Source organism: Apostichopus japonicus, chromosome 21 (genome assembly GCF_037975245.1).
Source record: "Apostichopus japonicus isolate 1M-3 chromosome 21, ASM3797524v1, whole genome shotgun sequence".
Lineage (NCBI taxonomy): Eukaryota > Metazoa > Echinodermata > Holothuroidea > Aspidochirotida > Stichopodidae > Apostichopus > Apostichopus japonicus.
Genome location: NC_092581.1, coordinates 5,014,865 through 5,042,652, shown reverse-complemented (window position 1 = coordinate 5,042,652; position 27,788 = coordinate 5,014,865). Strand labels below are relative to the sequence as shown.

The following is a 27,788-nucleotide window of genomic DNA, read 5'->3' as shown; positions in this document are numbered from 1 at the left end:
ATTTTCGGGGACACTTGTTCATCGGGGACAGCACACTGTAACTGCGGACTGTCCCCGAAAATCGGGGACGTCTGGTCACCTTACAATATGGAAGAGTAATAACGCGGCAAATTATTGTATGTAATTGGCATGCGATGTAATAACCGATGCATGCCTGTAAGATATGCACATTGAGTTGTTGAACGCGCGCGAACAATTTTGGTATATTTTTCGGGCAAGTCGTTACAGCCCCCCCCCCCCCAAAAAAAATCAAATTTGGCTCCTACGCCTATGGATGATATAGGCATATGTTAATTATTTATTATATTCATTACATAAGTGATAAATAATACTATATGGTAGTAGAGGGCAGGAGAGGACAAATGATTTATGAAATGGAAACATAGTCACGCATGTTCTTGGTGTCGGGGTCAACTATCATTAAACAGAACCTGACGCATGGTATCTCCCAAAAGCGACTTCACGAACCTAGTAACAAGTAAACACCATGATGTTCGGCGAAGTAAGAACTGCGATAGAAACGGTAGAGCTGGTCATAAGTGAAAATGTCTTCCAAAAGTGGGCAGAATTGCCCCATACACAATGTAAGGAAGAAGGAAACGATTATAAAAGGTAATACTAATGATGAGTTTCTCTCTTTACTAACTTGTTGTACAGGTACCAATTCCACTAAATGCGCAATTAAATAGTCTGCGAATTCGTGATTACATCGTAATATGTTCGTATACTTCACTGTTAAAGGAGTTGTCTGGTAGAAGATTTTGATACATTGTCCTTGTAGTTATTATTACTTATCATGCACTGTCATGTTAAATTTCGAATTTCAGCAGTTATGTCACACTTGCCAAGCTGTTTATAAGCTCTGCAATCTCATATTTTTTTGCAGAGTTGGTCAAGTGCTTCCAACGGTCCCAAGTTTGAACAGACAAAACAAAAACTTGTGAATAAGAGGTAACATGCAAAATGGACATTTATTCACCATTCATTTCGGACTACAATATGTCAATTTAATCCTAACTTGAACTGAATTGAAAACATTGGTCCTCCCCAAGAAAATACCCAAAAAAAGTGCCAAAACTAATTTGCATAGACTTGGCCTAGGCTAGACTGCTGATGTAAATCCGGTGACATTTTGGATCCGACCTAGGTTATTAGGCCCCAATGTATCAAGCAATCCTACTTTTTGTGCACTTCTTAACTTGATTCATTTTATATATTTTCGTTGTTTTTCTCATTAAATAAAACAGGGACCTTCAAAGTTTTAACCTGAAGGTTACACCAGGACAAGTAACCGTGTCTAATGCTTGCCATACGACAAAGACCATCTACCTTCTTCCCTCCAACGTACAGTTGGTACCTTCAGCTTATTCCACCGTTGACTGGGTTAAAGGAGACGGCTTACACCTTCGATGTAAAGTGTCCTGTTCGAGGTCCGATGTAGCGTCAGTTAATGGCGACAATATGGCCAACCTGGGACAAATCGAAACAGATTGCAATAACGTCTTTCTTATCTGTAAATCATGCGGTCAACAACTTACAAGAAAAATGTAAGCAATTGCTAAGTTCCAATTCTGTTTACAGGAAAATAAATGCTTAAGTTTATATGAAAAGTTTAAACACTAGAATATATTAGATAATACTGGGACCTTCATGATTTTAACCAATGTTGATAGTGAGAGCATTGTGGTCAATTGGTTAAGGCAGTGGACTTGTGAACTAAGGCTTGAAGGTTCGAGCCCTGGCCAGGTCATTATGTTGCACATGTCCTTGGGTAAGGCACTTTATCTCCATTGCCTCTTTTCACCCAGGTATATATATGGGAACCTGTGAGATCAACTGTCAGTTGGGGGCTGTTTAGCTGTTGCCATGTGGAGTGATTGTCTCTATGTTTGACAGGCTATCATTGACCAGGGTAATATTGTGATGTGCCTTGAGCACCGTTATCTGTGGGTATGTCTGCGCTTTATAAATCATCAGTATTATAATTATTATAAGCTACAGAGCTCTGAATCATTGATATCGTATCGCTAGCATTCATTGCTGAATTGAACACTTCTAAAGCTGAATTATTTAGTAGAATCAAGAGCACTTACCTGTCAAGATCAAATTAGAGACCTCCCCTTCCCCCCTCCTTCCCCCTCATAAAAAATTAAATAAATAAAACACTATATTAAATTTGTGGGAAACAGAATTGTTGGACTTTCAGTCATATAAGCACTTTACTTTAATAGTTTGATATTATTCTGTGCCTCTTAAGGCAGGATATTTTTTCAATCAAGCAGTCTTTTTTTCAGATATTGAATTAATTAAGAATTAATGGTTGGTAAGAAATGAGTAAGGGTATCTTTTGATATGTATTGATAAAGTCATTCAAAGATAAATATACTGTAAGGGGGAATAAAACATAGCTAAGACTGATCGATTAAACACATCATTAGCAAAACGTAACAAAAATTCATTATGGAAAAGACGAGTAGTTTGTTTTTTCCAACTTTCAGATTTTTTCCATTCAATTTTTAGAAAGAGGATTTCGCCTTTGCCTTCTGACGATTGGGATGGGATCTCAGAGGAATTGTGGTGCTGCAGAAGTAAAGATGTAGCTGGCGTACCACCTGACTTGAAGATGTCTCCAAATCGAGAGGAATGCCTCTCGGGGAACTTTGAATATATTTTGTCTATTCCTCAGTTCTTGGAGCAATCGGTCGTGTTTTGCGATAAAGACTCTGCTAGATCTGGCAAGAAGGTGGTAAGTGGAAATGGTAACATAGTCACCATGTACTGAATTGGAAGATCGTTAGATCTATAAGATGGATGAACTCTAACAAACCCTTTAAAGGCATTGAAGACTCGCCCTAAACCGCGTGCGGCCATCTGAAAAAGTTAACTTTCCGTTGCTTGCAAAGGACGTTTTGTTCGCGGTGCTACAAAATGCAGACAGTATGAAACGTGATACCTTGTTATCTTTTATCCATACCTGAGATGTCCATCGCTGCTATGTACACTGTGTTGTGGGTATTGAATGACCGTAGCTGTATGTATTGACTGTACACTAGAATCTAGTTACTGACGGTAGCAAGCTGTGAGTGTATTTTCTGGGATCGATGGTGGTGTCTAACATTTCTGTTATACCTCATTTGAAACTAGATCAGATTACCGGCATGAGACGTTTCTTTGTGCGCGAGTCTTCACACCTTTTAACCAGCGACGTTTCCAGCCCGAGGACCGTTATGTCACCATCCACCCCCGCTGAAATTTTAAATTTTACCTTAAGTGTATTTTGAAAATAAGAAGACAATATTCTTTGTTCCATATTTCCATGGGGTTCCCGGTTGAGTCTAGACCCCCAGGGCTGTAACCCTCGACCCCACCCTGATCCCCTCCTTATCAGACCTGTCTTTGACATATTGTGATGACCATAGATAAATCTCTTTCTCCCTTCTTTTAATCAATGGGGCCATCAATGCTAGTATATTTTACTGTCAAAACAAAACAGTGGAAAAAAGAAGAAAAAAGGCATCCTTATTGATTTGAATGAATGTCAAATCACTCAATCTTCTTTCCTTCGACAGTTGCACAAAATAGTCAAGAAAGTGGAGTGTTCTCGATGCCACAGCAGTATCGGAAACAGCTTGAGAGTAGGTACGTTGAAATAGCCCAACCAGTAAACGGGTAATGATTTAATTCATCGGGAATTCTAAATTTTTGTTTTTTTTGTTTTTTATGCTACCCATTCAATATTATTATGTTACAAATCTCCTCTTTGTTTGATCTTCTTTTACCCTCAGTTTAGAGGTGTTTAGGTTTCCTATCACCAACAATTTTGTCCAACTTCATTATCATAAGACCTTCTTTTCGACCTGTCATCTCCTATTTTTGAATGCATCCTTTGGCTTTCCTTCCTCGCATGAAATTTTGCACCATAAAAAGTGTGTGATGTTCCTTTTATTTGGGAACATCGGGTCCAATTTTTACATACTTGCTCAGGCTTTCAGACTAGATGAACTGTTGCTTAATGACTTAATGGCATTTTTTATTAATTTTTGTTTTTTGAAAATGTCTTTTGAAATCCTCGCCTGCATAGGCATGATTTACACAAAACAATTAGCATAATGATAATTTCAGTTTTAATATCAATGATATTAAAATAAATTAAATCCCTATTTATAAATGAACTTTTGCACCATAAAACTTGTCTGTGTGCCTTTTATTTAAAGATCTCATGGGAAAATCCGGTCCAATTTTTACATGCCAGCTCAAGCTTTAAGACAAGATGAACTGTTTATTAATGGCAATTTTTATTGACTATTGTTTTAAATTGTTTTTTTGAAATCCTCACCTGCATGGAGATGCAAAGAGCTTATGACCGTTATTGTAGTGGTCCCTAATTTGAACTTGTCCTAGCCAAAACTTTTCTTTGCTCTTAAAGATTTGTTTATTTAAAAATTATGTAGTCATGTTTTGCTGCTTCAGAGTAAATAAAACAAGTCTTTTATTTCTGTTGACAGTGATTTCCACAAAATGATTAGCATTACCATAATGTTAGTTCTTATTTCAATGGTATTAAAATAAATTAAATCCTTATTTATAATAAGGCTCTTCTTTTCTTTTTTTGGTTCAATTCATGGCTTAAGGAAAGACAGACTCTATATCTTTGTGGAAATTCCAAACAGCCCTCGTCACTGATGATATAAACTTATCGAGGTAACTATTATAATCTTACTCTTTCTGTCTTGATATCAGTTCATAGCAGTTCTCATAGCATCAGATCTTTGGGGCTTATATTCCTTTCACAGCCATGCCCAGGTTTGTATCCCAATGCTGGGGTTATGTGTCACTTAAAAAAGAGTGTGAAGACTCGCGCAAAAAGAAACGTCTAATGCCGGTAATCTGACCTAGTTTCGAATGAGGTGTAACAGAAGTGTTAGACACCACCATCGATCCCAGAAAATACACACACAGCTTGCTACCTTCGGTAATTATACACTAGTGTACAGTCACTACATACAGCTGTGGTCAATACCCACAGCACAGTGTACATTAGCAGCGATGGACATCTCAGGTCTAGATAAAGATAACAAGGTATCACGTTTCATTACTGTCTGCATTTTGTACCGACAGGAACAAAACGTCACTTGCAAGCAACAGAAAGTTAAATTTTTCAGATGGCTGCACACGGTTTGGGGCGAGTCTTCAAGGCCTTTAAGCCTTCAGCAGTTGTAGTCCTTTATTCCTGCTTGCAAGCAGGTTCATGCTTGTGCTATTTGCTAAGATGATAAAAATCACACTGTCTGCACACTATAGAGATGTACTCAATGTTATCGAAACAAAACCCCTGTTTTGTGGGGGGATCAGAGGAGGGGTATCGGGTGCCACCTGCTGCAGTAGTATGAGATGCAAGAGGTATCCCATGACCTTCTTCAGGCATTTCAGGAACTGTTTAGGAACTGTTGAAGTGGAGCACATACTGTACCCTGGCAGAAATGACTTATAACTCATTAGGCCAACTCTCACTATACACTTCCATACTATTCAATCAATCTTGCGACAATGCAAAACTCAGGCAGTTGACTTGATTATTTGACCACAGATGTCTATAATCACAAGGTTGAACTTTGCTGCAAAAGACTCCTTTGTAGGGCAGGGTTTCAATTTAAATTGGACCCCGGAATAACCTGTGGCGATAAAGATCGTTCAGACACGGTTTAACGCAGGGCCGATGTTCAACTCGTTTTCACCTTTTGGCATTGACTAATTATTGAAAAAAGTTTCTGTCAAACAAAGTGATGATTTACTCTTTTATTCGCAGACTTAACCTTAGCAACAGCCTGGAACAGTTAGTCTCCAGTTACATATACAACCAGTCCAGAAGTCACCCAACTTTCAAGTTCATGTTAGAAAATGAAGATCATGATGCCCAAATTTTGGTGAGTCAAATTGAAAGTAAAAATGTAAGCTTTAACAAAGTTTTCAAGTAGCTGGTTTTGTTTCCACGGGAGCATCTGCCAGCATGCATAGCAGTTGACATTGGAGGCTATAGCATTTAACTGAACCTTAAATAAGTAAAAGTGGTTTACATTCTGGTACAAAAACTTTACAAAATGTTGAGATGATTTGGATATGCCAGAAAATTGGAAATTGTCTTAAGGGTGAGGGATTAGCGGAGAGGACAGGATTGAACAGAGAGTGGGAAATAAGTCTCCCCAGTAAAATTCTCGAACTCTTTGGGTATTATGACAGCAATTTGACAGGTACCACATCAATCTGTTGTTGATGGTGCTCGTCACCTCAAGACTAGCTATTTTTCCTCATTTCGTTTTTTGCTAGTTTTCCTCCCATGGTTTGCTAGTTTCCCCCAGTTTATTTCTCACCCAGCAAATTTGACAAGAATAAATCAGCCTTGCATTAATTAGCGAAATATCATTTATCATATTGTTTTTTGTACACAGCTTTGGTTGATAAGCCCAGACAGCTTGTTACTAAGGACAGGATCAGACCAAGCAATGGGAATGGGAGTGGGTGTGGCCTCGACCGTACTGAATATTCATAGTGTATCTATAATGAAATTACTCTATCAGACATGTTGGGATGAGAAAGGAAAGAGGTAAGATTATAAAACGTATTGTTTTATTTGTACTTTTTCAAATTTATTGCCTGGACACTGTGTAGGACATATAGAAGTTCCCCCCCCCCTCACTTCCATGTAAGTTCCCCTCCCCAACTTCCCCAACTTCCCCCGCTTCCCCTCCCCCATTTCCTTCCCTAGCTTTCTGAAACATATTATACCTACATTGCCAAAGTTCTATCTCCTAATACTCAGGGGTCGATTGTATTAATTGTATCATTTCAGCATTACATAATAAATGTGAAAGTGTAAATACTTCAAATAGAATAATCAAAATCAAATTAAAAAAAATTGAAGAATATTGAATATTCAACAGATTTTACCATCAGGATTTTACCTGAAACTGATGGTACACACAGACAATTGAATATGAATAGAATAGAAAGGATGTGTACAGATTCCTATAATGACAAAATCAAATCAACACCCCTCGACAACCCTTCCCCCTATCACTCCCTGAAGCTGGGGCCAACTTACATGCATTCTGCAAGGGGAACCTTGAGAGGTTCCAAGCATACCCCCCCCTTATGTGATCTCATCTGTTTTAAAACCACCCACTATCCCCCCCCCTGAAGCTGGGGCCAAGTTACATGCATTCTGCAAGGGGAGCATGAGAGGTTCCAAACATACTCCCCCCCCACCCCCTCCTGTGTTCTCATCTGTTTTAGAACCACCTACCATCTCCCCCACCCCCCTACCCTTCTTACAATCCCATGTAGAACGCTATAATGTCAATGACTGTTGTGAGGTCTAAAAAGCATCTTTTGATTTATTCTTTCTTCAGTATGAAGGATGAATGGAGTCGGGACATGATGGTGCATTCGTTTACTCTGCCGACTAAAGCCTGCTACCAGCTTTCTGATATTTTGGTGCAGAGTACCAGAAACACCCCTCCATCTATGAGAAGAATGAATGGATTATTAGTAAGTTTTTCCTCCATTTCTTTCTATGCTTCTTTTAATTTCAGTTCACTTTGCTGGAAAAAAACAAACAAAGTTGAATCCTTCTAGAATTTGAAAGGAATGTATGCGATAATAATAATAATAATAATAATAATTATTATTATAATAATAATAATAATAATGTGTCTTAGTGTCAGTGTGTAACATTTTATTTGTTAACTTGTTTATTGTTGTTTTTCTTCGCGTTTTTTGTGGAGTTTTTGTTGTCTTTGGTATCTCTTTTGTTCTGTTGTTTGTTCTGTTCTATTGTTTGCTTTTTTTATTTGTTCACTTGTAGCGAAGTATTGCAAATAGGGGTTATAAACACTTTCAAAGACAGTGCTTTCCGGAGGACAGTTATTTGACTTTGTTAACTTTGTCATTTAACTGACCGTTAAAAACTTCTACGGCTTTCAAGATCACATTCTGGTTTTAAGAATTTAACTATTGATCATTGAAGGCTCATCAACCAGAGTGGCTGTACTACAAATTTCAACTCACAGGCAATTAAGTCGACACCTCAGAATCAGTAGAAAAAGCTTAATATTGTGAAAATAAGACTTGTCACGCCTCACATTAAGTTTACAGCAATGCCTCACAAATATTTACTTTAAGGGCTCAGTTGCAGACTAGACTATATGATAATGTGATGGTGTAGTGTGCAACCCTGCTAATAATGATTGTGTGTAATATATGTTACTTGGATATTAAAAAAAATGATAGACCATCAACTCTGTTGATTTTTTTGGGGTCATTTTTTTGGTTATCTCCATTTGTGAAGACTCAATTCAGCACAGAATATGAATCCTCAATGAGTTATTTTGCTATTTAAAAATTGATTTGTGTGAAGCTCCCAAAATATTAATTGCACACCAACCAAATGCTTAAAGTCTCAATACGTGTTTGCTGATGAATTTCGGAAAACAAACTTCCGAAGCGTATTTAATGTTTTTTTCTTATTCTAAATGCATTCTGACCAGGTGGGTTTAATGGAGAAAGCTGTCAATCGAAAGAAATTTATTTTCTGTTGCCCTTATGGCGCGAACAATTTACCGTTAGATCACTGTGACCGCCCATGTCAGCATGTTCATTACACAACTGTAAACTACATATACTCGTATCATCCACTTATTTTACCCAATTCTTCGGAGGAAATGTCTGAAAACACCTGTTTATTCCTTGCAATGGAAGGAAATTACACAATTTCGCAAGCTTCATTGGTAAGACCGAAAGAAAGATACTATACAAGAGAAGGGACCTAACACAGGAGAGCCACGAAAGTGAAAGTAATTCCTAGGCTAGGCACAACGGTCGTAAACAAAACAGAGATTTGATTGGCGCATGATCTGTTGGGCGGGGCTTGCAAATTTTGATTGAAGTTTGTAGAATCTACGGACTCATTAATAAATCTGGCGAATTTTATTCAGCTCAAAATGTTTCACAACAGATGACTCAATAAAAATAATGAATATTGATGTGTAAATTGCATAGAATGGTGTCATTTTCACTGAGCTTTTAGTGCAGTAAGCTGGAAAGGTCGAAGTTTAAATTTGGCAAACACGTACTGAGACTTTAATATAACTTTTAAGAATCCATTGCGTTATTCAGGATCCATTCACAAAGAAAAACATAAAAAACTAGATGTACTTGTAGTGACATAATTTTTTCTTCATCAGATTGGATACTTGAAAACCTCATGAAGAGAGAATTGTGTTAACAAATATTGTCGTTGACAAATGCGGAAATCATTGGCGATTGAAGTACGTGAAGCTCTGCGAGACTGGCAACCTACCTTTGCTTCCCAAACCAAATGTCACAGACTTTTTGGCATGCACACGGTGCCATCGCCCAATTGGATGAAGAAAGGGGTATTTAGAAGCATAAAAATCTAGCAGGTGTGAGGTGGTGGGTTCGAGCCCTGGCCGGCTGGCTAGAGTCAGACGGTTATCTCTCACAGATGCAATCCACGGTTGCCTAGTCTGAAACATTCGTCCGAAAGAGCAGATCAGAAACTCGAGGTTAAAAATCTCTTGTGTTGGGTTTGCTACTTGATGTGATGTGTGAGTTTTCCATTGGTAGTACTAACTCTATAGTGACCTCTCATATCATGCTTCAAAAGCCATGTGTATTAACAGTATGAATGGTATGAACAGGCCTATCCAATAGAAGCAGGATATCCATACTTCTCATACTGTCACTACCAGAAGCGTGACCTGAAAGAAAAGTATATAAATTATCACTTGCTGGACATGCACTTGGTTTCCACTTACATATGCAGCTGCATCGGGTTATACCACAGCTGTCTGCCTGGCTGATTACCTCATCCATATGGAATGTGTGCTAGACTAGATAATTCAGTCACTTTGATTGATGAGCCTCTGGTCATTTCAAATGATCATTTCTCACCATTTTGTCAAAATGATAGGATTACAGAAATGCCACCGATACTGGATAGCATTTATTGTCTTAATGGTCTTAAACAAATCACAATTAATTTTGTTTAATACTAACTTCATTCACATTTTCGTAAAAAAAAAATTTCCACCGAGCTTCGCTGATAAGCTGGTCGAGTTCCTCGGACATTTAAGCAAAGAATAAACCAAGTGAACTTGAATAATGTAATATTAAAGTCTAGATAATTATATTCATATCTGACGAATTTGCACACTTAAGTTCTTTATAAACTTGTCAGACCTTAAAGTACATTAGTTGTAGTAAATCTGCCCCAAATTTGGCCATGCCAAAGATACTCAAAAACAGTTAAATATTGCTTTTGCTGGAAGTCCAGAACCTTCAAATCTTTTAGCAGCCATTCATGAGGGTACAGTGAGACGGTTAAATGTCTCAATAAGCCAAAAACACCTTGATGATGGAAAGACAAGGTCTTGCTGAAAAAAAATAATCTGAGTACAGTAATTCCGGTAACTTTAATGTATGTTATATTAATGGCTAGAATATGTGGACAATGCTGATGAATTTCCTCATGTATTTTATTGAAACTTGATTGAGGATACTAGAATGGATTAAGGAGGGGCAGGGGAGGGGTGGAGGGGCAGCAGTCTGAGATGCAAGAGAGATAGATAGCCCATGATCTTCTTCAAACATTACAGGTTTCTGAACTGGAAGATAACGTGTGGAATAAATTTTCCGATAACTCTTATAATTTTGTGCTTTTCTCTTTCATTTTACACACTTTTTCTTAAGAGTCACAATGTACTTAATGAGTGTCATAATGAGCAGATCGTGAACTGACCGCAGCATTCATTAAGAGGTGTAGGACAAGGGGGTAGTGTTGGGGGGCTCAGGGAAGTGAAGGAGGGGAAAGGTCGAGGATGGTACTCCTAGATTACAAGATTTGAACTGACATCGTCGTCATCATAAAAAAAATCGCTAGAAATAATCTGAAGGCCTTACAAAGTTGGATTGGAGTCGTTTGATAACTCTTTTAGCACTATATTCTATTTGGCTTTAAAGAAACAGAAATTAAATTTTAAAATGAAGCATGTTTGTGCAGGATTAGAAATTTACCGTTCTTAGACAAGTATGTTACCATTTTGCAACAAGATTAATGTAGTTCGTCTGTTGAGTTTTCATTTTACCCATAAAGTCATAGATAGGACCTCTCCCAACCCCCCCTCCCCCTCCCCTCATAATCCTTTGTCATTTCTGCTAAACTAAAGAGACTTGGCTAAAGTATGAGATCCAAAGTGCTAAAATTCTTGCTAGGTGATGATCCTATACGGCCACCATGTGGTCCCCTCTAACCCGAATCCCCCTCTATCCCCTCCCACATTTCCGCACCCCTATACATCATTCCTATATCGTGCAGGCTATGTTTGCTGAAAATATGGTTGTTAGTTCATTGAGGCACCTTGGAATCCACGGAAGCTTACACAGACCATTGCAAGTTCTTTTTTTTCTTTTTTTTTTAGATAAATCAATTACGTAGAGTTTAAACATAGCGCCATCACAAATTGTTTATGAACGTTTATTTTGTTTTCTGTCGAGTAACCATCGAAAATCTGGCCGCCATAACAAAGTGTGTCAATCAAATCAAATATTTTAGTACTCTGACATCTTACTGCATTCATCCATTGAAATGTGATTACTTTACATTGTCAAAAATTACGTAACAATTTTTTAAAAAGATAATTGCATGCCAAGATCCCTGCATCCTCTGCGAATGTTTTGTTCAGAAAGTGTGATTAGATGGTTGTTGAGAAGTGTATTCTGTGTACTGTAGATATCGCCTGGGCCGGACAATATTTGCTCAAGATTTTAATGTCCACGGGGACCTAATTTCCCTGGTACACTTATTGTTCGGCTGGCCATTATCTACTAGGTGACAATATGTGATGTTCCACCGGCCGCACATGTGCCGTCTTTTACGCGAGTAGAATGAACGTACGCGATTGTAGTCACTTGAAAAGTCGTGGATAGCCGGTTTGCGTGCGCGTATGTGCGTGTGCTTAACTCTATACGACTGGTCAGGGATTTGCCAGTTTTTAGTCGCGTCAACCTTATCAAAGCCTGAGAAGTGCCATTTCCAGAGATCTGGGAGGCATCGGCCAAAATTTTCTTGTACGCTTCGCGCCAGCTGGGGGCGCTACGCTTAGATAGTTTGCCTACAAGCTTCGCCCCTCCCTTGGCAAATTCCTCGCTGCGCGCCTGGACTGGGGGGGGGGGGGAGCCAACATGTAGGATTTTCCGACTCTTCCCTAAACCTAACGCTATTATTATCAACACTTTTTATGAATAGTCACACACACAAGCAAGAACCCGTATACGACAAAGAAAAAGGGATTAATTTTCAAGCCCATCATTCCAATGCTACGAGAATATCAGGTTCTGCATTTTGCCCTAGAAACCAAAAAAATAGCACGACAGTCGGTGAGAAGTTAACTATATGTTTGCATTATTTTAAATAAATCGCATCAATGCAAAGAGAAACTTGCTAAACTAATTATTAAAGTCGTGGCCCCAAAAAGTAACCATTCTATCCGATAGACATCGAAATTCTCTCAAAGCCTTCCTCCAAGAATTTTGAAACATGATATTTTGTTGTCTGGTCTTCTGCTCCAAAGAATGTAGGTCACGATTTCTCAACTGCCAACAAACATGACGTATGACCAGATGACGAGCTGGTATTTATTGTCAATACGAGTATCGGTAGAACTGGGCTGACGAGTTAGCGGAGATCGTTTGAGAATCCAAACCTTGAGGTTGCAGGCCTGACGAGAGGGAGGGGGGAGGGGGATCAGAGAGGGATAAACAGCGCCGAGGTCTAGGTCAATATGTGGGCCAGGGAGTATTTTGGAGGAACCTGGTTAATTATGTGAAACGTGTGTTCTCGTTTACATAATATATGCTTAAAGGAAACGTGAAGTGCTAAAAAAAAAGGGGGGGTTCCAATGACGTAACTGTACCTCCCCGTGAGGCCCGACCTTGGCCTGCAAAATAAAAAAGGGGGTACAGTGACGTAACAGTCACTCCCCGTGAGGCCCGACCTGAGCCTTGTCGCCTTTGCTTGGATGAGAATCTAAAGAACCGCCATTGATATGACAAGTGCCACACCAGCAATACAGTGGATCAATGCGTTTTTATGAGTAAAAGAATACAACGTTAGTGCATTACCTCACAAACAGGCAGGACAGACAGGGGGTAGGAAGCTTCCAAAAAGTGGGGGGCACAACATCAGAGGGGCACTTTCTCATTCCACAACCACCACTCGTGATGCTATAAATCGATACACACCGGCCATATCACTTAAATATTATATGATGTGTTAGTATGCTATCAATACTATTATGGTGCACGTGAATAATTAAAATAAAATATTAAAATTAACAAAGGCTTAAGATATCCAAAAGACAGTTCTTCATCAAAGAGGCACATTTTATTTGCCAGTAGGGCAGATTTGTTATTTTGGAAAAAGTGGGGAGGGGGATCGTGCCCCCCTCCCCGGCTCCTACCCCCTGCAGCCAGACAGGAACAAGCATCCCATCTTACTTGTCTCATGCTGTTTATTTGTTTTTGCTTTGGTAATTTGTTTGGTTGTTTGTTTTGTATTAATTATTATTATAATCGATTTTTATTTTTGTGATTTATTTTTGGGTAGGACGTGGGGGGGGGGGGGGGTTGGAGGGTTGTCGAGGGGTGTTGATTTGATTTTGTCGTTATAGGAATCTATACACATCCTTGCTATCCCATTCATATTCAGTTCTCCATGTGTATCATCAGTTTCAGGTAAAAACCTGATGGTAAAAACTGTTGAATATTCTATTTGTTGTATTTACACTTCCACATTAATTATATAATATTCTGAAAGCGTACAATTTTCACAATTTACCATCCCATGGGTATAAGGAGATATTACTTTGGGCAATGTACGGTAGGTACAATATCCTTCACAATCGATTCGGCTACGTTTTGTGATCATCAAAGAAAAACTAACTCAATTGGTACCAGTCAAGGGCCCCAAAGTCATTACTTTTTAGGATATATACTTTTCAAAATTTGTTTGGAGAATTTGGTTTTTGGGGGGTAAGTGATGTCTACTTTTTCTTTACATTACAAGACTAGGAAAACTATCGACTATATTAGTCAGTAACCTCCAGCACTTTATGAATAATCAATGCAAAGGGGAATTTTTAAGTCGAGGAAATTTCCGATCATTTATGTTTTATGGCGACAGTATTTTTGTACGACTGAGTACTACAGAGAAAAAATGAACTCACTCGCGACCTTGAACGATGATATACCATTAAAAGATACATGGATGTTTGTTTTATGCAACAACAAAAATTGTTATAAAATATTTGTAAGCCGTTTGGGAAGTTCAGTGCATGGTCCTATAGTCCGACAGAACGCCAGACAGACACACAGACATATAGATAGACAGATAACAGATTGACAAACGGATGAATATGTATATACAAATACGGAGAGACGATTGTCGTAGATATAATACACCACCCGATTCACACAGAGAACACAGTGACTACTATATATCTTCAAAGTTTTGTACCACAGTTAAAACTGGATCGTGCTATAAATCGGTAGCACGTGCTATTAGGATTACACTAAGAACCGAGGAACTGTGTAATTCTAACAAATCGAGTTTGATGCTTTTTTGGTGCAGGAAACTGTTTTCAAAGTTACACTGAGTACTTTGAATAATAAATGTACGCAGCACCGAAATATACCAAATTGGAATAGAACAAAATATAAATAAAAATATGAATAATTTTTTTTTTAAATTCTAAGTACATATAACTTTGACAGCTCAGCATGCATTCCAAATATATCAGATTTCAGGGATGAATAAAAAAAAACTTCTACTGTGATCCAGCTGCCTGGACGGAGTCGAAGAATTAGCCAGTCAAAATAGGTTACATCCTATCAACCAAATCTCGAGTTAGGGGCGAGCACTTTGAGATGGGGGTTTTCAACTATCAGTGTGAGATGTTTTTTTCTCTCCAATAAAAGTTTCACCAGAAAATCCTACTTAAACGATTGGATAGCAGACGACACCATCACGTTTACAGTTGAAAAAGGCCACAAATCTAATATTAAAATTTGGTGTCAGAAAACTGCTTTAATAATACTAGAAATAAAGGATAGAACTCCACACATCCCATAAAGATAAACACAAACAAACTTATGTTTCTAATACGTGGCTTTCAGCAGGGGGTAGGAACCTCCAAAAAAAAGTGGGGGGGTGGCCAACATCAGAGGGGCACTTTCTCATTCCACAACCACCACTCGTTATGCTATAAACCGATGCACACCGGCCTTATCACTTAATATATATGATGTGTTAGTATGCTATCAATACTATTTATTGAGATTGTTTATTGTTAACCGTGCAACATAAAGATATGGGATGCCATTTTGAAAATAGCATGTACAGAATAAAAATAAATAATTAAAATAAAATATTAAAATTAACAAAGGCTTCAGATATCCAAAAGACAGTTCTTCATCAAAGGGGCACATTTTATTTGCCAGTAGGGCATAGTTGGAAAACAAAGTGGGGGGAGGGGCACGTGCCCCCAGTTCCCCCGGCTCCTACCCCCTTGCTTTCAGTATAAAATAAGATCAAGAACAAATTTATGTCCTACTGCAGGTTTGACCCAACAGTTGGTTGCAACTATATATCTACCTCTCTCTCTATCTGTCACTCTCTCTCGAAAAAATGGTTGTTTGTAAAATTATGAGAAATCATAAAAAAGAAATAAAAAACAAGAGTAAACAAGTATGACCTAAAGCGATGTTAAGTCTCTTCCAATCTTTATTTAAACGGACCGAAATGAGCATCTCTATACAAATCATCATTCTTCTTTCTTTGACTTTTTTTGAAATAATATGAAACACTTTACCCAAGTGCGTGATTTCCTATGAATATATTAGACGACCGAATGTAGAGAGAAATTTAGGTTGGGAATAAGTTGTACTTTATCTATAAGATTTACAAAAAGTTTCAAGCAGTAATTATTCGTTATAAAAATATATAAATAAATCAATAAATAAATGATTTCCCATGTACTTGAAAATTACGACCCATGCATAGCGTCAAGTATTCACAATTTAACACACTTCTTAATTTATTTTTTTATTTATTTTTGGCCACTAAGGGGAAAATGTAAACTTAAGTTGCTACATAAAGTATAAATGCTATGAATAGAATATATGCTGTTGCTGATAAACTGACACGGTTGATGTAATTTTTAACTTTGAATAAATATGAAATATTCATATATGGCGTGACTATATAATGAATAAGCGTGTTTATCTTTGATTTCCCTCAAGCGAAAAAAAGTTACAAAAATATAGATTGATTTGAAATATCCCATGCATATATAGTCTTCCCAGCCTCATGTTGATGACGACAATGTCTGGTACGTATATTTGGCGCCCTCCTATATGAGAAATCACTAGTCGACGATTTTGATCTGTTTTCAACGACAGCTACTGGTTTTATTTTGATCTATCGGACTTCTACGTATTATGTAAGAAGGAATTCAAAGCTTTGCTATAACAATTTACCGATTAAAGGCTTATTGAATTTTTCCTCATGCATGAAGATTACAGTTTTGCAAATTTCAATTTGATTGGTGTTTAAGAAATAGTCGTTATTTTGTAAAGCTAACTTGAAATGAAATTGACTTTCGATAAAGTCATTAAAATCCTCGGTAGAATATCACCACTCTGGACCGGGGCCTTTAAGAGCCAGGTCCGACCCTGGGGACAATCCTGCCTTCAAGCTCCCCCCCTTTTTTTGGAAGTGCACAAAAACGGTATAAAGAGTAATTCTGAAATCTCATGTTTAAAGCTCGTGAAGCAATTTAGTATCAGAAAGAAGGAAAGGAATCAAACTAAAACACACAAAGCAGAGTTCATTACATCCAGTTTGTATATGCTATCGATCATAGGGTGCAGAGGGGGGGGGGCAGTGAATGTCCCCTATACTCACCCTCTCCCTTCCCTAAACCTCTATAAAGAACAGTCGGCTGCGGGTTGCTCATTGAAGGTATCAGTTTTAATTATACATGTTGCCAATTCCCATTAACTTCAACATGCTACATCCTTTCAACCTATTAAACCAACCATGCATGCTCATCAACATATGCTACTTTAAAAGTTTCATGAATCGGCTAAAACCTTCAACCCTTTGATAAACCAATAAAATGAAGGGAAGAGAATCCTTATAATGAAAGAGGGTTTTTTTTTCAAATAAAAATACTCGCACCTACCCTCCATATGAGATATGTCCATACTTTTCTCTCTGTATTTTCTGTATATAGGAGATTTGAAATACACGTTAGAACCCTACGTCACTATATGCTCTCGTCTTACATACGACTTAACCGGTATAGACTTTTATCTTGGTCAGTTGATTAAATTCCAAGTGGTCAACAGACGAAACACATCAGACCTTAATTATGTGGCCTAGATGTTTATACCAAGGAAACTAGTTCAGGATTGTAAATTTGAATAATTCTTACTTGACGAATCAGGCTAAATACTTAAATCATCAACACGTAGGCCTCTATTTCTGTATATACATGTATATTTTATACGGCATGTATCAAGTAATTTGTCAGGGATCGTTACTTATGTATTGTGTGTGTGTGTGTGTGTGTGTGTGTGTATTTGTACAGGTATGCACTAATTATCTCCAAACTGAATCTTAATTTACATCAAATAGTTCAAAATACTTGCGGCATCTTAAATAATGATGTCTCTGTTTTTTTCTTCGTTTCCATTATTCTATCAAGGCACTTGCCGAGGCTTATACATTCTACTTCGTCATTGTATCGTTTGGAAGTTTAGTCCGCCCTCCTCCCCCACCCCCCCCCCCAATATATCCCTTCCCTGGACGATTAAATCCGATAATGTGTTCTCTTATGCTATCAACTTTCCTCTCTCGGTTACGAAACTATATACCCAAATGGTGTCGCACTGTATTTTTCTTTTAGTTTTGTCTACCTTCACTGGTGAAAATGATTATCATCTTTTTCATTTTTGTTTAGAATGTGGCCGGTTTATTTTTCAACTGTACCTTATTTAAGGCGGTTAAAATTAACATATTTTACTATTCATATAATAAAATTACAAAAATGGGACATTGAATCTATTTGAAATGTTAAAGCAAAATTGTAACACTTTCTTTTCATTTCTTAAATTGGGTAGCTCAAATCCACTTCTAGTCGACAATATCTTTGCATTTTGATGCGAAAGGGTAATTCATAGAGTCGCATACCCCATCACAAAGAAACGTACCTTCAGTAGCAATTTGATTATGTGCTACATTATTATAGCATGTTGGAATGTACAACCCTCTATTTATGAACTTAATTCGCTCTGAACAAGACAGTATTTGTCTTTTGACCTCTTTGAGTTTTAACCTATAACATCCTGAGTCGCCATCGTAACTTTACTTGGGAAGTTTTGGCGGTCCATCCGACATTTTTACCTTTCACATAGCAAAAAGTGGCACTTTTCGCTTCGTTCGAACTTTTGACCTCAGAACTTTTCATTCCTATAGTTCATAAAGGAACGAGCCATTAACACTTGGCACCTTCCTATACCAAGTAACTACCGTCAAGTCTCATCCCACCCCACCCCCACCCCACCAGGCGCACCACCCGATCGTCGTGTCTTTATTTTTCTACTGACGTGACCACGACAGACGAACCCGAATTAACCCGAACTAACCCGAACAAGTGACCAACAGTATTGTTTTCTTATTTAAATGCTACGTTGTTGCTAAATTCACACTATTTAAAACCTAACTTCACAGAAACATGTATGTATGTATGTATTTTACATCCTCCTGCAAGCAGGAACTCGCGAAGAAGCCATCATTAGCTTATCGAAGCCGCAAGCTGACCGAAGTCAGTCTCTTAGATTCATATTTAACGTCCATGATTATGAATTGTCAATTGTCAACAACTCTGTAACTGGATGACATACATTAATCTTGGAGTGACTCGAACTCGGGACCTTATGATTGAAAGGCACCGGCGATAACCACTGAGCTAACACTCCTAGCATATAACTAGCATAGGCCTATAACATATAACTTGAAACCGTCAACCGTGTTATATACCTTGTACGGTAATAAATAAACCCCACTCACTAATTTTGAACGACGCAAATAGATATTATCTAGTATAATTGTGCAACTTTTGTTCAAATGATCAAAGTCCTCCCCTCAAAAAATCCCCCCCCCCCTCTCCCTCAAGAAAAAAGAGGCTAGTATTTTAGTACTATATTGAACTATAACATAACACGTCTTACATTCAAGTGCGGTTAAAAAGTCATTTATCGCTCGTCGTCAGTTGCACATCAATATACGACAATTTTACAAGTCAAGGTTTCGAGAGCCTATAATTTCTGACGGAGTTAATTACACCAGTTAAAGTGCGACAGGTTTACATTGGGAATCATGAAACCACTATTTGGTCCAGAGCGACAGTTTTTTGTTTCTTTAATGCGGTGATATATATATATATATATATATATATATATATATATATATATATACAGTTACATAAAATGGACGATAGTCAAGGAAGAGAATTTTACCGAGTGTTTGTTCACATTGGGGAATCAAATGTCAAAACTTAAGTGATTGCTTTCCGTGAGGCTAAACTTTGGGAATTATCTTTGTTTTGTTTTGTTTTTTCTTCCTTTCTTTCAGTCTATACTTGCCTTATTTTTTCTTGTCTTTTGGAGGTTTTCGATTCTTAGTAAAGGAATTACAACCAAACAGTTTTTAAGGATAAATTGAACAGACAGAGGAACAGAGAAGGGTCACGTTTTAGCTGTATATACGTGTGGTAAGTTCTATTTAATAATTCAATAATTCGAAAAATTAGTTGAAAATAAAATTTAGAATATAAGTCCTTACTATATCGTATATGTTGTTTACATATATTAATATATGTATTAATCTATATTTATGTACGTATTAATTATCATACATTTCACTTATGAGAAAAGTGTAAAATTGATGGAACGGCTTTTTTTCTCGTGCTAAAAGTAATGGAAAGTAATTGTGTTTGCAATGTAAATATATACCCTCCCCACCCCATCCTCTGCCCTTCAAAAGTATTTAACAACAATATGCTATTTTGTTGCATTGATATATCAGAGCAGGGAGTTTTCCAAATTAGTTTACTCTGTGTCATACATTTTATAACCTAGCGTTATATGCCTAACATACTTTAAATGCACATATATCTTTCCTTTTTGTACTACATGTTATAACCTAGCGTTATAGGCCTAACATACTTTAACTGCGCATGTATCTTTCCTTTGTGTCATTCGCGTTATAATCTAGCGTTATAGGCCTAACATACTATAACTGCACAGACATCTTGACGTAAAGTTCTTAGTTGCATACAAGACTTAACGGGAAAGTCGTTATTGATATCAAGTGGTTGATAAGTACCACCTGCATGGCTGTTCATACCGGGGTCGATGCACTAACAGCATCTTCCTGATATGACACGAGAGTGAATCTGGCGAATTCTTTAAATTCCAAAGACTGAGAATTCACTCGTTGAGATGGTTGAGAATTCACTACAGAAATGAATTCTCTAAAGGTCGATTAAAGTAAGATAACTTACAGCAGTTTTATAGAGCTAAATTGTCACATATTCAGTCTTATAGAGAAGAGCGGGAAATTTCACTCGTATTTCAGTAGACACTTTCAAACAAGGCGGAGTGTATAGCCTAGTGGTTAACGCCGGCGTCTCCCAGTCATGAGATCCCCGGTTCGATTCCCCGCCGACAGCAATGTGTGTCGTCTGGCAAGGGTGTTGTTCAATAACAACTTCCCGACATGGACGTTAAATGAATGTGTGCCGAGAGATTGGCTTCGGTCAGCTTGCGAGTCTATAAGCCTCCATGGCTTCTTTCGCGAGTTCCTGCTTGCGGGAAGATCACATATACATACATACATACATTCGCTATACTCACTCGTCGAAAATTTGAAGACTGGCAAATAAAGTTTTAAAAAAAAAATCCTGTATATTCCAGTAATGAAACACATTCACTTATACATTTATGCTAACTTGACAGCATTAAATTTTTAATAATGCATAACAATTTGAGATAAATGCTCCCTCCTTCCCTTTGAGCCTTCCCTCCCCTCCCCTCCCCCTTTTTGTGTAATTTTATGGAAAGACAATTGACTAATATTCCTTCTTTAGCATGCAGCAAATATGTTGGTCTTATAATGTAACATTTTGTGGATCGATTCTCTGATCCATTTGTGTTGTTTCATAACAAACAATAAACACACACATATATATATATATATATATATATATATATATATATATATATATATATATATATATATATCTGTCATATATCTGTCATATATATATATCTGTCATAATCGACTCGTATACCTATAAACAACAGGTTAACAACACCATATAAAAGTATCACCTTTAACTATCATTGTGACGTTTCCAAGGACACACTCCTTGTAAAAACTGAAATTAGATAGAATATTTCAATCGTACGTTGATTGAAATCGTATTCATCGTTTTGACGTGCATCAGAACAACTTCGCATTATCCCGCCATATTTTCCCCCCTTTCATCTTTGATTGAACAATTGCAGAAAAATATAGGATGTCACGTCCACCCGGTGTAACATTCATATACTCATGTTTTTGCATTCAGAATAATATAGATATTTGGAAATTTTATCTCAAAAATGAAACTCAACATAATGAATGTTTGAAGGAGAAAAAAAAAACAATCGATTGCAGAACAAAATGTCTTCAGATAAATCTCCAGGGATGGACTGTCAATGGGATTTATGTGCTCTAATCCATGTGAATGTTGTCCACTTTTGAAGTTCTTTCCCATACCAGTGTAAATTTATCCTTCTAAATCAATGTTGTTTTATTACAAAAAAGACGACAAATGTAGAAAACATTTACATTCAATAACCTTGGCAATTGTTCACGAAAGCCCCCTTTATTTGCCTTTCGGATAAATGATATTAAAACATATTGCATAAAAGAAATTTAAAACAAGAAAGAAAGGAGGGGTTTCATTTGACAAATCCTTAAAGAAAACTTAAAGTCATGACTTTTCGGCTTACTACGAATCACAATGTTTTACCCGAAGGCACATCGAAAAAAGGGGTGTGGGGTGACTATGGGCTATAGGCTACGTGACGTCAATGTTCTGTTTTGTTTTTAAAACGGAAGAGTTTATACTCCCAAGGCTGTATATAAGATGAACTTTCCTTAACCCATGTTTGTCAAGTCAATGTTTATCAGTTTTGTATGTTTGGTGATCAAGATTACAAAACATCAGTTTGCAGAGACCTTTAAAATCATCCACCTTATGGTGTATGACGTCATAGCATAAACGTCTTTCATAACCGTAAGGTTCAGTGCAGTTAGGAAATATGTCCCTTCGTACATGTATGTGGAGTGTGCAGAGCTTGTACGAACCTGTGTATATAATATATACGAAATAATGTATATAGAATTCGCATGTTTAATCCAACGATTACGTAATAGGAGACAATTTATTGTAAATGTAAGCTATTCTAAACTAAACTAAACTAAAGAGAATAATAATAATAATAATAATATAACCTCTATTAGTTGCGTAGAAATCTGTACCACTTTATATTTTCCTTCGTATCTTAAAAAGTGCATGTTTTTTCCTTGAGTTGTCATATCTCATGCATCGTCCAATGTCTAACTTGATATAATATTGTACTCTGGACTACTGCTGGACTAATATACGTATAGCATCAGACGCAGATGGGACTTTAATTCTATTGGCTGAATGAAGAGAAAATAAAGGTAATTACTTGAAAATATAGTCCCTGTCGGACAACAGCTAAAATGATATAATGCTGCAATGGTTAAAAAATTGACGTCAAAAGTTCAGTCAATGATGTTACTATATGTAAGAATTGTTCATGCTACGGATGTACGTATAAGGGGCGACATACCACAAATAACTGGTTTCTATAACATGAATGCGCGCTCAAATACACGCCTGCTTCTTCTCTTTGCTATTTCTCAGCGAGAGATCCGAGGTCATTGTCATGTCAACGCCCTTGGAGATCAAGCGTTTGCAGAGGTTACGACTCACTTGATTGCGTTTGCAGAAACTGTTGAGCTTGGTCAGTTAATTTGAGTGGTGAATCTCTTAATCCTCGATATTTGTAACAATATATTTATTAATATGATTTGGTAAACTTAACACATAAAGAGGGGGAAGGGGAAGGGGAGGGGTAAGGGGATATGAAGGGTTGTCGAGAAGGGATTTACCCATCCTTTTGTATCAGACTCGTCCTCTTATTTGAGGTGTTTAAGTTACGGTTTATAGACTTAGTTGTTTCTGAGTGATTATAGCACTTCATATATTACTCTGGCTCGTGGACTTGTAGAATTACGTAACTGGCATATAGATTCTAATTCACGAATTGATAATTAGGATGCTAGTATTCTAAAGAGGCGTTCCAATTGATAGCCTTCTTTTCTTTGACTTCCATACACGCCCCCTCCCCTCTCTCCTCCACCCCCAAATAGTTCCATCAACAACCACACCCACATCACCTCACTTGCGACAAACATCACGATCACATCTAAAATAAAGATATGAATGGTAATAAACTATCATTTTGGGTTTCCTCAAACTATTCAATTACTTTGGAAGATGAACAATATCCGTATGGAAATTATGACAATATAATGATTTAGCAATAAAAAAAAGTTAACGTAATTTTCACTACATCGACGAGCGAACGTAAAATTTTTCATCTTCTTCATGAGAAAATAAATAATACTCCCTGGATCGACACAAAGAAATACTTCCCCATATTTTTTTTATTTTTTTTTAAATTTATCTATGCTCCTATACACAGTCCCGTATGGCGGAACGGGTTTTTGTTCTGGTTGGGCCGGTGTGGAGTGGGGGTATTCGAAAACTATATGCGGTGGATTTACCAGAGGACACAATATACAAACACATTTCACTCGATGCTCTAAGGGTGAAATCCTAACTAATCAGGCTAAGTCCCTGACCCACTAATCCCACTAATCCCCCTTATCACCCCTCCTCAGCCTTATTTCAACAGAAGAGCTAACCATGAAGATGTCATCGTACATATGATTTTGTAAATCAAGTTTTCATAAACTTAATCCTTATCATCTTTTCTGAAATATTAATCAAATTATTCTGTAAGATCTTTCTTTCTCCAACGTTATATGGATATCTCCTTGTTTAGAATATTCTCAACCCCCCCTACCCTACCCCCCCCCCCCGCCACCATAATTGATGGATCGATTCGCCTATATTAGATCATTCCGTGACTCTCCCCTTAATCTTAACTTAGAAAGGTTTCGGATTAATTAATTAGACCAGATGAAGAGCCGGCTCTACGGCGGTTTAATAAAACCGGAAGTGATGGTTCTCATTTCGTAGATTTAGTATTCATTCGCTTCTGTTAGAGCGAAGCACGCGATAATTAAAAGAAGATTAAAAAGCTGGGTCAAAAAATGTCGTTGGTTATTGCTGCTACCCCTGGTGATGGTCTTTTTCTTCTGTTCTCGCCGACGTACATGATTTGAAGATTCAAGAAGGAGAAGAAGAAGATGAATAAGAATAAGATGAAGAAGGGGGAAGGGGAAAATAAAGAATCTCGCTTTATTAATGTCTGTCTACTGATTGGTTAGTTTGAACGTCGTAGAGAGACCAGTCAAGACTATTATGTGTTAAACTTTCATGTCTAAATGCGACTTGCTGATTAAATTATAGTCGATGCGGCGAAACTCAATGCATGCACTGATATGAAAATGCTGTGATTGGGGTATATACGCTATAGGTTTCGAGTAGCGTTTACCAGAAAATTGTTCCCCTAACAATTCCCCCCCCCCCCCATCTTTGAATGGCTACTGCGGTCGAGACGACAACTCTTTGGTCCAGAGTAGGCAACATGCTTGATAGTCGGAGACGGAAGTGGGGGTGAGGTGGGGTGGATACGTCTAACGAGGTCTCAGCTACGTCATCATGTTAATATGTTTCTTGACATAATCACTAAACCATTTATAAGCTTTCGGTTTATTTCTTATATCACTTCTTCCATTTTACAGAAGAGGCATTTATATATATTTATTTTTGTATTTTTTTTTTAAACTTTTCCGTATGTGGTTGATATACGGTGATATATTAAAGGCTGTTCGTAAAGCTTAATAGGCCTAGCTGTGAAAATTGAGAAACCTGTTTAAAAGAGGAAATTGCAGGGTATATCTGGCGTCATCGCTAATCTTTAATTGATGCTAACTTGCTGTTTCCAGCTAAGACACAGTATTCTGACATAAATCTATATAATCTCAGATTGGGCCTTGCATGAAAAACTGCTAACACTAAACACAAAAGCTCATATACCTATTTACGCAGTCAAGGGGGGGGGGGGGGGGGGGGGGAACAGGCAAACTTTATCTAAAACGTTTTTCGAAGTATTCGAAAAATCCTTTTGTTGAGGCCCAGGGATTTGCCTATGGACTTAAAACATCCTTACATAGGCCCCCATTTGACTGGTATACCCCAAAGATTGTTGGCAATTTTTGTTCTTTACACATTAGAAATATTTACGGTTGCCTAAGGTGAAGAAGAATTTGAAATGAATTGGATTTCTTGGAAGTATTAATGCTGTTTCAGTTCGATAATTCTGATATTATGTCATGTTGTCCAGACGAAACCTCTCGAAATGTTGTCTGTAAATCGACGATTTTTCGTCTATTTTGATTTCTTGTTTTATAAGACCAGTTGTGGTTTGACTTCAAATTTGAGCATGCGCAGATTGGTATACTTCCTGGTGGTTCTGATCCTCATAATATTCAGAAACCAAACCAAAAAGGAGAAGCAAACCCGACCATCATAACCAATGCCCCTATACAAATTTGACAGCAGGGGTAATGTAGGAGGATTGAACCGGGAACATGGGGAGGGGGTGGGGGGGGGGGTAATTTCGCTGGCCACTTTCTTTGTGGTTCTAATTCTACATCTTTAGACAACAGTGAGTGTTAAAAAGGGGAAGTAAGACGGGAGGATCTATTTAAGTGATAGCAGAAGCGACGTTAAGATTTTAAAATAACATGGTGGGTTTGAGGGTTGGGGGTGGGAGGGGTGGAACACACATTTCGATGGATTAATGGAACACGCGACTTGATTTGATAAGGCCAACTATACCTCATTCTAAGAGAAAGTGAATTATTTAAATTATTCGAAGCTCATATAATTACGGTGACATTTTTAATACATTTTTGAATTCGAGGAAACTAAGTATGTTACTGAAACAATGATACGGCAATTAAAGTATGAACAAGTATTTTTTTTATTCTGACTGTTATGTTTTAAACCGAGATTGTAAATTATCAAATTAACACAAAATAAACTAACGTTCTTTTTCGTTTCCAACAATCGTAACAATTGATTTGAAACACAATGCTGATCCTATTAAATTTCCCTATTAACTCCCTATAATTGTTTCGATTTAGGATGAGTATGTTTTTGCCGAAAGGCTTGATTCGGAGAATCGAAAGAAACTACTTAATAAGCTAAAATACGTTAAACTTTTAACACAATAAACTGAAGCCCTCGGACCATTGTATGTTACGTCACATCCGGGGTTCCATAATTATGCCATAACAAGGCCCTGTGATAAATAATGCTAATAAGAAAAAAAATACTTTTTGACACCGTTTAAATGATTTAAATTTAGAAAAATCTGAACATGTTTCGTCTTTTTCCATTCGTTATTGATTATTGGTCACGGGATACTTCAATTTCATATAATAATCGATTACCGATGAAACAATACACAATGACCGATAACGCACCACACCCCCACCCCCACTCACCCACACCCCCTCCAAAAACAAAATCTTCCGGAAGCTGAATCACTCCTGTCACCATATGTAATCGTTGGTGTCCTATGTGGAATTTGGCGTTATCTATATACCTAAGATGGACAGCCGTTACAAACCGCTCGTTTAAAGGAACCGATTACATATCGGTTACCCTTGGACACTCAGAAATCCCGCTCCATCGCACGCGCTCTTCTGCGCCCCCACAACCGGATGTACGTTTGTCTCACTTATATTAATGTAAGTAATTAGTGATGCATTTATACAAACGCAATGAATAGCTGTGGTTATGAGTCATATCGAAACTAGACCTATATGTAAATCTTTAACACAAGTATATATAGTTGTAAATACTGCGTACTTTGCCATTAAAGAAAGCTACAGCACATGAAGAAGAAATAAAATGTAACTTTAAAGTCCCATCAAAGGGATGAACAAACTTCAAATGTTTGCACATAAAGCAGTTGAATAGTTTCATTAAATTTGCAGAAAACCAACAGTTGTCTTTATTGGATGTAAAACGGTAGTTAATTATTATCTTCTTCGACGTAAATTGTGTATATTCTGTCCATATTGTTTCTTAAAGTCACACTCCGGCGTCAGCTCTACACTGTGTTCCTTTAAAGTCACACTTCAGTGTAAGTTGTTTGTATCCTGGCCACACTGGTCCTTTAAGTCTCTTCTTTGTCGTAAATTGTGTATAATTCTGTCCATACAGTTTCTTAAAGTCACACTGCGGCGTCAGTTCTTGTTAATTTATACACGCTGTGTTCCTTTAAAGCCACACTTCGGTGTTGTT

The 27,788-nt window shown here is 37.4% G+C and overlaps 1 protein-coding gene across 3 annotated transcripts in view; it reads left to right on the top strand.

Moving 5' to 3' along the window:
* The first annotated feature begins 406 nt into the window (after positions 1-406).
* LOC139962884 (E3 ubiquitin-protein ligase E3D-like) overlaps positions 407-27,788 on the top strand; it is a 43,467-nt gene continuing 16,085 nt past the window's right edge. The window contains exons 1-10 of one of the 3 annotated variants that reach the window (XM_071963273.1): positions 472-612; positions 887-951; positions 1,248-1,547; positions 2,521-2,746; positions 3,570-3,639; positions 4,632-4,701; positions 5,807-5,924; positions 6,447-6,601; positions 7,407-7,545; positions 19,772-19,910. In XM_071963273.1, coding sequence (XP_071819374.1) covers positions 1,462-1,547; positions 2,521-2,746; positions 3,570-3,639; positions 4,632-4,701; positions 5,807-5,924; positions 6,447-6,601; positions 7,407-7,545; positions 19,772-19,861 — 954 coding nt within the window. In that variant the 5' untranslated portion in view covers positions 472-612; positions 887-951; positions 1,248-1,461 and the 3' untranslated portion in view covers positions 19,862-19,910. Of the gene's footprint in view, positions 613-886; positions 952-1,247; positions 1,548-2,520; positions 2,747-3,569; positions 3,640-4,631; positions 4,702-5,806; positions 5,925-6,446; positions 6,602-7,406; positions 7,546-9,239; positions 10,808-19,771; positions 19,911-27,788 lie in introns of those variants that run through there. The other 2 variants (XM_071963271.1, XM_071963272.1) reach the window with 2 other exon arrangements.